Source organism: Sus scrofa, chromosome 10, assembly GCF_000003025.6.
Source record: "Sus scrofa isolate TJ Tabasco breed Duroc chromosome 10, Sscrofa11.1, whole genome shotgun sequence".
NCBI lineage: Eukaryota > Metazoa > Chordata > Mammalia > Artiodactyla > Suidae > Sus > Sus scrofa.
Window position 1 is genome coordinate 45,096,385 of NC_010452.4, and position 13,169 is coordinate 45,109,553.

Below are 13,169 nucleotides of genomic sequence, written 5' to 3' on the forward strand. Positions count from 1 at the left end.
TAGGGCTGCAGCATATGTAAATTGGGGGTCACATTGCAGTTACAGCTCTGGCCTACACCACAGCAACTTGGGATCCTTAACCCACTGAGCGAGGCCAGAGATTGAACCCACATCCTCATGGACAATAGCTGGTTCCTTAGGGTTGAACCACAGTGGGAATGTCCTGGTTTGTTTTTTGTTTTTGTTTTTGTTTTTTTTTTTTTAGTTTTTGCTTTTGTCAATGTCAAGTTCCGGCATCATTTTTCTTTTTCTTTCTTTCTTTCTTTCTTTCTTTCTTTTTTTTTTTTTTTGTCTTTTGTCCTTTTAGGGCCACACCCACAGCATATGGTGGTTCCCAGGTTAGGGGTCTAATCAGAGCCATAGCTGCCGGCCACAGCCATGCCAGATCCGAGCTGCGTCTGCCACCTACACCACAGCTCATGGCAACGCTGGATCCTTAACCCACAGAATAAGGGCAGGGATCGAACCTGCAACCTCGTGGATCCTTGTTGGATTCATTTTCGCTGTACCACGATGGAAACTCCACCATTTGTTGAAAAGCTTGTCCTTTTTTTCCAGTGAATTGCCTTTGATCCTTTGTCAGAGATCCCTTGGCTATATTGATGGGCTCTGTCTCTCCTGGTCCACTGATCTGTGTGTCTGTGTTTTCCCCAATTGATTGCTGTGGCTTTAGAGTAAGTTTTTGAGTTGGGACGTGTCCACTTTGTGAGTTTGCTTTTCTTTCTCAGTATGTTATTGGCTATTTTGGGTCTTTCACCTTTCCATATAAATTTTAGAATTATGTTGTTGCCATTTGCAAAATGAACTCGGCTGTGATTTTTGCTGGGGTTGTGTTGAATCTCTAGATCAGGATCAGAAGTGACTGGCCAGGGGTGGGGCTGAGAGTTCCATCCCCCTCATCACAGGGTTGGGTGCCCTGGCACCCAGCCCCCAACCTTAGAAACTTGCAGAAGTCACCTCCTTAAGGACATAACAAAGAGAGCTTTGTTGCCCTCTGCACTTAGGCAATGCTAAGGGTTTGTCTCTGTCCTGCCAGAATCTGGAAGCCCACGAAATGTGTGTGTATTTCTTTTCTTTCTTTCTTTCTTTCTTTTTTTTCTTTGTGACGAAGCCCATGGCCTGAGGAAGTTCCCGGGCCAGGGAGGGATGGACCCTGGTGCCACAGCTGTAAGTAATCAGAGCACCTGTGGTGACAACTCCAGGTCCTTAACCTACCATGCCACCTGGGAACTCCTGCAGCATATGGAAGTTCCCAGGCTAGGGGTCAAATCAGAGCTGCAGCTGCAGGCCTATACCACAGCCACAGTAATGCGGGATCTGACCCAAGTCTGCGACCCGCGCCACAGCTCATGGCAACACCAGATCCTTAACCCACTGAGCAAAGCCAGGGATTGAACCTATATCCTCATGGATACTGGTTGGGTTTGTTAACTCTGAGCCACAATGGGACCGCCTCCTGTATTATTATAAATCACAGTGTCGCAGTTGGTCTCTGTTTTGCCTTTCTTGCTTAATTTCAATTCGAGGTCCTCTCCTGGAGGGGTGGTCCCTTTTCTGGTCATGGACTGGACTTGGCCTGTCCCTTCGCTTCTTACAGAGGCCCTCTTCTTTTGGGTGGACAAATCCTGCCCATTTTTAGCTGCACTCTTCATATCGGTCCACAGTGTTTTCTAGTGGACTGAGTTGGCAGTTTGGGGTTCTCTCTTCCCAGGTTCTGGGGCGCACCTCTTGTCTCCTCTTTCGGCACACAGAAGCCCAGGTCATGCAGGGGTGTCTTGGGTATCTAAAGTCTGTCCCCATCCACTTGTATCTGGGACTTGGTGGCGGTACTTTGTCCCCTCTTTTTATGTAAAGCATGTCCTTGGCTTTTTTTTTTTTTTTTTTTTTTTGGTTCTTTTTAGGGCCATACGTGCTGCATATGGAAGTTCCAGGTCAGAGGCTGAATCAGAGCTGCAGCTGCCAGCCTGTGCCACAGCAACTGGGGATCTGAGCCACATCTGCGAGCTATACCACAGCTCACGGCAGTGCCAGATCCTTATCCCATTGAGCGAGGCCAGGGATTGATCCTGCATCCTCATGGATACTAGTTGGGTTCATTACCTCTGAGCCACGAAGGGAACTCGAAGTCAGCCTTTTGAGACTGAAGGGAGAGGCCTGGGAGGCTAAGGAAAAGCCTTAATGCTTCAAAGCCCAAGGACATGGCTTGTACATGATGTCAAGGCCAGGAGGAGTATGCTGGATCAGCGAGCATCTCTGCTCCTAGTAGCATTCAGGGATCTCAGTTCCTTTCTAGGCCTTTCTCTGAGCTGCCTGTAGCAGCGTCCTCATCTACCTGCTCAGAGCTGGGCGGCCAGTGCTCAGAGGAATAGCAGACCCACTGCCATGAGGGTCTCAGTCTGGAAGGGACACATGTCACTGCCACTCAGGATCCCTACATCTAGTCATTATTTTTGGAAAAAAAGGGAAAATAATGTGAGAAAAAAATATGTATCTACACGTACGATCAGATCGTGTTGTTGTTAATGTGAAATTGAGCACCATACATCAGTGATAATGGAAAGTAATAAATGAAAAAAAAAAAACAAAACTCGACAAAATTAGTGGCTCAGTGTTCAGCAGAGAAGGTGTCTGGGTCGATACAGCCGCCTCTCGAGAAAGGAGACAGGCACACTGACTCCGCTGAACCTCTCATGATTTCCTAACCGAGTGACTCAGACCAGACCTAATTACCCAGTGTGTATGAATTTACTTCTATAATACCATTTTTATTTATTGTTTTACTTAGGCTCATCACAGCCCACAGGTCAGCATCTCTGATGATTTGCTCTGAAGCCTCTGCTTTGGTAGATTCTTCAGGAAGGGTTGAGAAGGTACTCCCTGAGTTTTGCATATAGATAATAGATAAAAAGTTTGTGCCTTTTTCCTTGAAAGTCAGTCTTACTGGATCTGAAGACTCATAATTTACTTCCTGGAGTATTATAAATGTGTTAGTCTATTTTCTTCTGCATTCTTGCGTGGCTGTCCAGAAGTCTGATGATCTAATTTTATTTTCTTAGATAAACACTTAGTCTTTTTTTCTTAGATGCTGAAAAGGGTTTGTTTTTGTTTTAGTTTTTTTTTTTTTTTTTTTTTTTTTACTTGAAGTCCAGGTGTATTCGTTTCTTGTGCCTGTTGTAACAAATTACTGTGACTATGGGAATTTGTTCCCTCATAGTTCAAGAGGCCAGAAGCCCCAAATCATGGTGTTGACAGGGCCACACTCCCTCGGGGGCTCAGGGGGACAGTCTGTTCGTTGTGTCTGGAGGGGAGGCTCCACAGTGTCCTTTTGTTGCTGAAACTCAGACTCTGTCCACCGGTGTCCATAGAAATGCAGAGACAGAGTTTTGGGTGAAGGAGAGAAAGAGCTTCGATTGCTTTGCCAGGCAGAGGCGGCCCCAGCAGGCTAACGTCTTAAAGACTCTGCCCTCCATTGGGAAGAGTATCATAGTAAAAAGGAGAAAAACAGCGTTCCGGATAAGAATCAGGGTTGAGGGCAGATATGCCTTCTTTTTTTGGGGAGAATCTTGAGTCATCGAGGTTGGTGTTGTGAGATCTCAGCATGATCCCGGGTTATCATATCTCGATTTTTCCTAAAATAAAAATACTTGGGGAAAGGGCATATTGGTCAGGGATTAGGGCTGTCTAATAATCTTTGATGCACAGGCTGTAGGTGTCTAAGCTATAGCTGACGGGTGATTGTGCTGAGGGTGTCATTACGCCAGGGAGGAGCACATAGAAGGGCTCCAAGCCGTTTAATTTTAAACTGTCATTTCTAAAAGAAGCACAAGGAATATAACTTTTCCCTTAGGTGTATGAGGTGCCTGCATCACTTTCAGCTGGGAAACCCGTACCCTGCTCTAACTAGCACACCCTGCTCCAGCTAGTACTCCCTGCTCTAACGAGTGCCCCCTGTATCATTACCACTTATATATGGAGTCTAATAAAAATGATACAAAAGTAACCCATTTTCAAAACTTGCTATACAGTGATAGTGTGTGGGGGAAGTCAAGGAAAGCTTTCATACCATTCTGACCTTTCCTCCTGCCCCCGACGTTTTAAATTATGAACAGAGTTCAAAAGAAATATTTTTTTGTGACTCTGGGTGTGTTGATGAATATGATATTTGTATTACGTCTTGGTCTGAAACATTCTATTGTGTGTCTTCACTTGAAGGTATTGTCAGAAGCTGCATATTTAGGAAGATCTGAATCTCTCTCCTTCTACGGAGGGTGAAATAAAGTCAGCATGGACACAGGCAGGCATTTTAATGGTGCATCATGGAGACCCAGGACCTAAATCGGTCTGCATGGCTGCATGATGCTGACCCGTGGCCAGTCTCCCGCATCCCTGCAGAGTCTCCACATCAGGGTTATTTCGGACTGTCACTATTTCTAGCCTACTGGGAGCCAAAACGCAAAAGCCTTTTGAACCATCCTGTATTTTAAGTTCTGATTCCTTCTTTTTGGTCAACAACCTTGGGAGGAGTTGAATCAACGGAGTGTTTGATTACGCTGTCGTGTTGACAGTATGATCTGCAGAGGTGCGCCGAATTTGAAGGGTCCCCCCTGGAATGGAAAAATGACTCCAAGGTGACCCTCCTCGAACATCCCAGGCGGTATGGCTGTCTCCCAGTGTGGTCTTTGGGTACACAGGACCTGATGAAAGGGGGTGACCCACATCCCTTGTGATGATAGCGGTGCTTTTCTGACTGCCTCCACGGGGAACGCAGCCTCTGCGATGGATGGACGGTTGCGTCCCAGTTTTTTGTGGCAGATGTTCCAGAATCATCCGTTGGCACCCAGAGATGGCCAGTTCTGACAAGATTGCAGAACTTTCAAGTCCTTTATCACTGGGTGTGTTTTCAAGTCTCACTCCCCTTGTCTCATCCTGGCTCCGTTTGTTTTTTCTCTGGATATGAATGTCTTTCTCTGAAGCTAGAACTATTTATTTATTTTTATATTAATTTTTTAAATTATTTTATTTTTTTGTCTTTTTAGGGCCACACCTGCAGCATATGGCAGTTCCTACGCTAGGGGTCAAATTGGAGCCATAACCACCGACCTGCACCACAGCCACAGCAACGCTGGATTGAAGCCACATCTATGCCCTACACCACAGCTTATGGCAGACCAGATCCTTAACCCACTGGGTGAGGCCAGGAATCAAACCCACATCCTCATGGATACCAGTTGGTTTCTTAACCTGCTGAGCCACAGCAGGAACTCAATTTTTTTTTTTTTTTATTAAAGTTTAGTCGATTTACAATGTTTTGCCAGTGTCTGCTGTACAGCTATATATATATATATATATATATATATATATATATATATGTTCCCTTATATTCTTTTCTGTCACGTTCTATCCTGAGAGACCGGATATAGTTCTCTGTGCTGTACAGTAGGACTGCATTCTTATCCATTCCAAATGGAATAGTTTCATGCACTAACCCCAAGCTCCTAGTCCCTCCCATTCCCTCCCCCTTGGCAACCACAAGACTCCATGTCTGTGAGTCTGTTTCTGTTCTGTAGGTAGGTTCATATGTGCCCTATTTTAGATCCCACGTAGAAGTGGTAACAGGGCATTTGTCTTGTCCTTTCTGACTGAGTATGATCATCTCCCTTGACTCACTGAGTGAGGCCAGGGATCGAACCTGCATCCTCATGGATACGAGTCGGGCTCGTTTCTGCTGAGCCACGACTGCAGCTCCCATGCCTTAAAGCATTTTTGGACGTGTCATCCCACTTTTAGTGATGTCTCCTGACCTGCCGTCATCCTTTCAGATACACCCTCCTGTGCCCACGATCCTTTGATACGTTGCCGTTTAGGGTTTTGGCGCCTAGTCGGTGTTACCTAAATTGAGGGATGAAAAGTGGTTTATTGTCCAAACCAGGACCGTTTTGAGAGGGACAGCGGAGTGGGTGCAGTCGAGGACTGGCCCATCTGACAGGTGTACGGGTGACATTACTTTTGAGAGAATCTCAAGGGAAGAGACTCTTGGCACCCTGAGTGTGCCTGCTCAGTATCCATCCAGTGCCTGCCTGGCTCCTTGATGGAAATGATCAAAATAGCCAGTTTTCTTTTTTTTTCCGGTCCTCACATGCAGCATATGGAAGTTCTTGGGCTAGGGGTCGTATTGCAGCTACAGCTGTGGCCTACACCACAGCAACTTGGGATCCTTAACCCACTGAGCGAGGCCAGGGACTGAACCCACATCCTCATGGACAATAGCTGGCTCCTTAGGGTTGAACCACAGTGGGAACCTCCTGGTTTTTTTTTTTTTTTTTTTTTTTTTTTTTTCCTTAGTTTTTGCTTTTGTCAATGTCAAGTTCCAGCACTATTTTTTTTTTTTTTTTTTTTTTTTGTCTTTTGTCCTTTTAGGGCCACACCCACAGCATATGGAGGTTCCCAGGTTAGGGGTCTAATCAGAGCTGTAGTTGCCGGCCTAAGCCAGAGCCACAGCAACGCCAGAACCTAGCCGTGTCTGCCACCTACACCACAGCTCATGGCAACGCTGGATCCTTAACCCACAGAACAAGGGCAGGGATCGAACCTGCAACCTCGTGGATCCTTGTTGGATTCATTTTCGCTGCACCACAATGGAAACTCCACCATTTGTTGAAAAGCTTGTCCTTTTTTTCCAGTGAATTGCCTTTGATCCTTTGTCAGAGATCACTTGGCTGTATTGATGGGCTCTGTCTCTCCTGGTCCACTGATCTGTGTGTCTGTGTTTTCCCCAATTGATTGCTGTGGCTTTAGAGTAAGTTTTTGAGTTGGGACGTGTCCACTTTGTGAGTTTGCTTTTCTTTCTCAGTATGTTATTGGCTATTTTGGGTCTTTCACCTTTCCATATAAATTTTAGAATTATGTTGTTGCCATTTGCAAAATGAACTCGGCTGTGATTTTTGCTGGGGTTGTGTTGAATCTCTAGATCAGGATCAGAAGTGACTGGCCAGGGGTGGGGCTGAAAGTTCCATCCCCCTCATCACAGGGTTGGCTGCCCTGGCACCCAGCCCCCAACCTTAGAAACTTGCAGAAGTCACCTCCTGAAGGACAAAACAAAGAGAGCTTTGTTGCCCTCTGCACTTAGGCAATGCTAAGGGTTTTTCTCTGTCCTGCCAGAATCTGGAAGCCCACGAAATGTGTGTGTATTTCTTTTCTTTCTTTCTTTCTTTTTTTTCTTTGTGACGAAGCCCATGGCCTGAGGAAGTTCCTGGGCCAGGGAGGGATAGACCCTGGTGCCACAGCTGTAAGTAATCAGAGCACCTGTGGTGATAACTCCAGGTCCTTAACCTACAGTGCCTCCAGGGAACTCCTGCAGCATATGGAAGTTTCCAGGCTAGGGGTCAAATCAGAGCTGCAGCTTCAGGCCTATACCACAGCCACGGCAGTGTGGGATCTGAGGTGCCTCTGCGACCTACACAGTATCTTGTGGCGACACCAGATCCTTAACCCACTGATCGAGTATCATGGATACTAGTTGGAATCATTTCCGCTGCACCACGATGGGAACTCCTCCTTGTCTTGATCTTGACCCAGGGTCAGTACCAGACCTCCAGGGGTTCCTGCACAGCTCAGCGTGGAGTGGTCCCAATCCAGCGCTAAGAGAGCTCTCTCATGCAGTTACATGTAGGAGGGTTGACTGCATGTGTGAGTAGCTGAAAGATACCGGAAGCCAGAGTTCCCGCTGTTACAGAAAAGGATTACAAACTGGAAAGCCAGAAAGCTAGAAGGAGCCGTGACGAGTTGTATTAGAATTAGTCTCTTGGTGTGAACTTGTGATTATCAATAATATAGTGAAATTTCTGTGTGTGAGTGTGTGTATGTATTCTCGAATTCTGAGAATATGGAACCCCCAGGTAACAGTGAACACATCTAGTGCCCAGATTGTGATTTGTAAGTACTATTGTCCACAAAAAGAAAAAAAAAAAAAAAAAGAAGCGGAGCTCAGTGGAGAAACAGCTGATTGATTCCAGGGCTGTGGCAGCAAATGTACAAGATGAACTTGACTGTCTCTGTCCAGAAAGCGGGGACGTGCTCTGAGTGAGGGGGACATGTCTGAAGGACTTAGTGGCCAGTTTGGATGGGCACCCACTGGCCAAATCTGGGACCAGGGGGAACATCGGCATAATCTGAGTAAATGATAGAACCCATCGGCTAAACCAGGAGACCAGGAAGCCATACACATAGGAGTCAATGAACCACGACTTCTCAGCAGCAGCTCCATGGACATCGTGGATTGGATGGTTCTGGGCTGGGCTGCCTGGTACCTTATAGGATGTTTAACAGCATCTCTGGCTCTTTACCTGCTAGATGCCACTGCTTTAGGTCAGTGCTGTGCAACAGAAATGTAATGTGGGCCACATATGAAAGTTTAGATTTTCTAGAGGCTACAGCTGTTAGAAATGTCTCAGACAGGAGTTCCTATTGTGGCTCAGTGGGTTAAGGACCCAGCGTTGTCTGCATGAAGATTTGGCTTTGCTCTGTGGGTTGAGTACTGACATAGTGTCTGTGAGGATGTGGGTTTGATTCCTCGCCTTGCTCAGTGGGTTAAGGATCCAGTGTTGCCTCAAGCTTCGGTGTAAGTCGCCGATGTGGCTCAGTTCCAGTGTTGCCATGGCTGTAGCGTAGGCTTCGGTGACAGCTCCAGTTGACCCCTAGCCTGGGAACTTCCATATGCTGCAGGTGCAGAAATGAAGGGGAGAAAAAAAGTCTTTGACGTTGCCAGGTGTCCTCTGAGGATCAAAATTGGCCCAGTTGGGGACCATGAAATGCATGTGGAAAGGGATCTTTATATTGTTTAAAAATACCCTCCCTGGAGTTCCTTGGTGGCCTAGTGGTTAAGGAGCTGGCATTGTCACTGCTGTGGTGCAGGTTTGATCCCTGGCCCTGGAACTTCTGTGTGCCGCAGGCATAGCCAAAACCTGCTCTCCCCCCCATTTTACTAATTACAAAGGGGAATTTATAAATTTACGGTGGAGAAGCCTGGCAGCTATAAGTGATGAAGGGATGGTCACAGTGATGGGCAGATTGAAACCCTGAGCCAGTCGATAGGGAGCAGTCAGAAGATTGCTCTTGCTCAGTATTCCTGCCAGAGGTGCATTAACTTAAATCTGATCAAGAGTATGGAGTTCCATCATGGCTCAGCAGAGATGAATCTGACTAGTATCTATGAGGACACAGGTTCGATCCCTGGCCTTGCTCAGTGGGTTAAGGATCCAGTGTTGCCGTGAGTGTGGTACAGGTCGCAGGTGAGGCTTGGATCCGGCGTTGGTGTGGCTGTGGTGTAGGCTGGCAGCTGCAGCTCTGATTCGACCCCTAGCCTGGGAACCTCCACATACCGCAAGTATGGCCCTAAAGAGACCAAAAAAAAAAAAAAAAAAAGAATAAACAAAGGACAAAACCACATGGAGGATGTAACACCAAATAACTTGGCCTGCAGGCTGCACACTTGCCAGAGTCATGAAAGTCAAGGAAACAGGTACTCAGACATAGAGGTGACTGAAAGAGGTCTGTCAGCCACATGTGATGTGGATTCTGAGCTGGATCCGTTTTTCCTGTTGGGGACACTTGGTGAAACATGGATGGGGGCCTCAGGATTAGACAGTAATGATGTGTTATGCTCAGTTTTGACTTTGATGATTGTGTTCTGGTTATGCAGGAGTAACCTAAAGTTGATGGGACACTAGGCTGATAGACAGCTTCGTTTCAAATGGGTCAGGTTCAGAGGTTCAAATTTTGAACTTTAACTTTGTGGTAGTTTGGGAAAAAAGAAAAAAAAAAAAAAGACACTCCAAAGTTGTGGTCAGGGGTGACAAATAATTTTTTTTTTTTTCGAGGTTGCAGGGGCCCAACACTGAGACCTTTCTTGAGAAAGAAATATTTGTCTTATTATCCCTTTAAGGAAAAAACTCTGTTGCACTAAGAAAATGCTCTTATAGAAAGAATATTGGAGATGTTTCTATGTATGTTTAATATATCTACTTTTAAAATTGTGAAGTATGCTGTATTTAACCTACTTTATAGTGTAGGAAAATTACTCAGTGTGTTGTAATACTCTATATGGGAAAAAAGAATGTATATAACCAATTGATTTTGCTGTGAATCTGAAGCTTATACAACATTGTAAATTAACTATACCATGATAAAATTAAAAAACATATATTGCTAGAGAAACCCCCCAGAAAGTACACTGTATTTAATTAGTATAATTAATAAATTATGTATAATTATTTATATTTTAATTTAATATATATATGTATATAACACACACATATATACTCACCCATAAATGAAATATACGTATAACTTGCTGACTACACTGTGAAGTTTTAGAACCCAAAGTAGAAGATGGGTCACTTTTTTCCCTCTGGCTTTTTTTTCTTTTTTTTTTTTTTAAACTGGATATAGGTGTATTTTCTTTCTTGGTAGTTGGAAAAAAACATTTTTTTTTTTTTTTTTTTAAAGCTGGTGTCTCTTGAAGCAGAGTGAGCCTCCATGATAATGTTCGAAGTTGGTGATCCCTCTGCAGGTGCTTTGAAATGTCAATCAAAACCCAGGAGGCACTCATGGGAGGTTCTTCTCTGATCGTCCAAGAGCCTGCAGGGGAATTTGGGGGCTGATAATGGGTGCAGGGGAAGCAACGTGCTGTGGGCCTTCTCTGTTCTGGTCTCTGTTTTCTTTTTTCTTTTTACTGTTGCAGCTGCGGCATATGGAAGTTCCCAGGCTAAGGGTCAGATTGGAGCTGCAGCTCCACTTAACCCACAGCTAACAGCCATGCTGGATCCTTAACTCGCTGAGTGAGGCCAGGGATCGAACCTGCATCCTCACATCCTCACAGACATAATGCCTGGTCCTTAACCCACTGAGCCACAGTGGGAACTCCCAGGGGTCTCTATCTGGATGGTGTACTTTTTGAAGCCCAGCAGAGGGCGTTGTTCCTCTCCAGGCTCTGGGCCGGCTCTCCTGATGGGCTCTTAGGACCCAGACGGGTTATTCAGGTGGGGGCCGGAGGACCAGGTTCACAGAGGGGAGCCCACTGGTCCTTGTCACCTTTGCTCCTGTGACACGAATCTCGCATAGGGATGATTTGGGTCCATGAACTGACTGCGATTTTTTTTCTTTTTTACAGTCACCCTGGCCCACATCACACAGCTGGTCCTCAGCCACAACAAGCTGACAAGTAAGTCAACACCCTCCTCTCTCTCACACAGTTTCTGCCTTTGGGGGACTGGTCATATTGCCAGCTGTGCTCTTTTCCTTTAAAGACATTCACGACAAATGATCATTGGAGCAAACGGAAAAGTTACTTGGGTGACACTAAGTTACCTGGGCGGAGGGGGCCTTCCTGTGTTTTGTCATTTGCTCTGTTTTGAGGCTTCTTCCCTATCATGCATGTAAATGGAAGAGAGGCAGTGACATTATTTTCCTCTCTGGAAATGGTCCCCTTCGGGCGTGGTAAATGCTACTGTGACCTGAAATGCTGGGACTTTCGTTATTATTTCATGGGGGTAAAAAAAAAAAAAAAGCACTTAAAAATATTAGAGTAGCGAGTTCTCTGATGATCTAGTAGATTAATCCTGCATTTTCACTACTGTGGCTTAGGTCACTGCTGTGGCACAGGTTTGATCCGTGGCCCAGAAACTTCTTCATGTTGCGGGTGTGGCAAAAAAGAAAAAAGAAAGGAGTTCCCGTCGTGGCGCAGTGGTTAACGAATCCGACTAGGAACCATGAGGTTGCGGGTTCGATCCCTGCCCTATGTTCAGTGGGTTAACGATTTGGCATTGCCGTGAGCTGTGGTGTAGGTTGCAGATGCGACTCGGATCCCGTGTTGCTGTGGCTCCGGCGTAGGCTGGCAGCTACAGCTCCGATTGGACCCCTAGCCTGGGAACCTCCATATGCCGCGGGAGCGGCCCAAGAAATGGCAAAAAAAAAAAAAAAAAAAAAAAAAAAAGAGTGAGAACCTGAAATAAACATTGCAACTCTCATTAAAAGAAAAACAAACTAGAACGAGAGTTCTTTGCTTTCATTGATATTTTCTCCTCCAAAGGGGAAAATGTGACTTGATAGACTTTCTTTCCCTGCGTGATGAGTGGGGGGAGCACGAGTTGTGTTCTATACCTTTGCGTCTGTCTCTTTCCAGTTCTTGAGTCTGGTTTCTGAGGGACATTGTCCTGAGCATTGGCAGCGGCAGGGTTGACGTGGAGTAGGTTTCATACCTCTTTGTAAAGCCTAGCTTGTGTGAGTGATGTGGGCTCATCACTCTATTCTTAGAGCCGTGGCTTTAAAGATTTTAATAACAGGGACTCACTCTCGCTTCTCCTTTCTAATTGACTGTCACTTTTTTGTGCCTGCCTTATTTCCTGCAGACTTGAATGATTTTCCAATCATGTGGCAAGAATTTGTTGGGGAGCTTTCCAGAGTCCAGGGAAACCACACAGGATGTCAAGTGGGGGGATTTGTGTTATGATTGTGTATTTGTGCACGCGTGTGTGTGTGTGTGTGTACATGCGTGCACGCGCATGTGTGTGTGAATCATCCACAGCTTGAAGCGATGTCACTTCAATAAGGGCTGTTGATTGAGAATTAAGAGTGGCAGTTCAGGTCCCTTGTGTGCAAGAGACAGACTGATTATGTTTAGCTAAAAAGAAAAAAGAACAGCGCATATTTGTAAGGCAGAGGCGGAGAGGCGCAAATGTCATGGTTGAGAATTGGGAGTCCCAGCAGCTAAAAACGAAGGTGGCCGGTCACATGTGATCATTTTTCTACCAGGCACTATGCTGCCACGTTCATTGTTTCTGGAGCAAATGGTCCTGGCCCTCCCCTGAGACTCTAATCCCAGTTCAGAGGGGATTTGCAGCTTGTTTTGAAGGGTGGACTGCGTAATCCCTAAATTCCCCTGGATTCTGTGAACAGAAATTCCTAAAGCTCTCTGTCATCTAGTTCATGAAAATATTTCTTCATCGCCAAGCTTACTACCGCTGTTAGATCTTGTGTCATCATTGGAGCGAAAGACAGTTTATGTTGAAACAAGAAAGCCAAACGTGTTTTATTCCTGTTATATCATTTCTTGATCTGGTCCTTAAAAAATTTTTTCAGATGGTTGTAGTTTATTTCTTTGTTCTTTTTTTGGC

The 13,169-nt window shown here is 45.5% G+C and overlaps 1 protein-coding gene across 4 annotated transcripts in view; it reads left to right on the plus strand.

The window, feature by feature from the left end:
- The window catches only part of RSU1 (Ras suppressor protein 1), a 413,060-nt gene that overhangs the window by 17,371 nt on the left and 382,520 nt on the right, over window positions 1-13,169 (plus strand). For 3 of the 4 annotated variants that reach the window (XR_002336347.1, XM_021064827.1, XM_021064829.1), the window contains exon 3: window positions 11,168-11,218. The exons of the other annotated variant lie outside the window; for it this stretch is intronic. Coding sequence is in view for 2 of the 3 variants with exons in the window: in XM_021064827.1 (XP_020920486.1) it covers window positions 11,168-11,218 (51 nt within the window). In the remaining variant the exon portion in view is untranslated. The remainder of the gene's footprint in view (window positions 1-11,167; window positions 11,219-13,169) is intronic. 4 annotated transcript variants of the gene reach the window in all.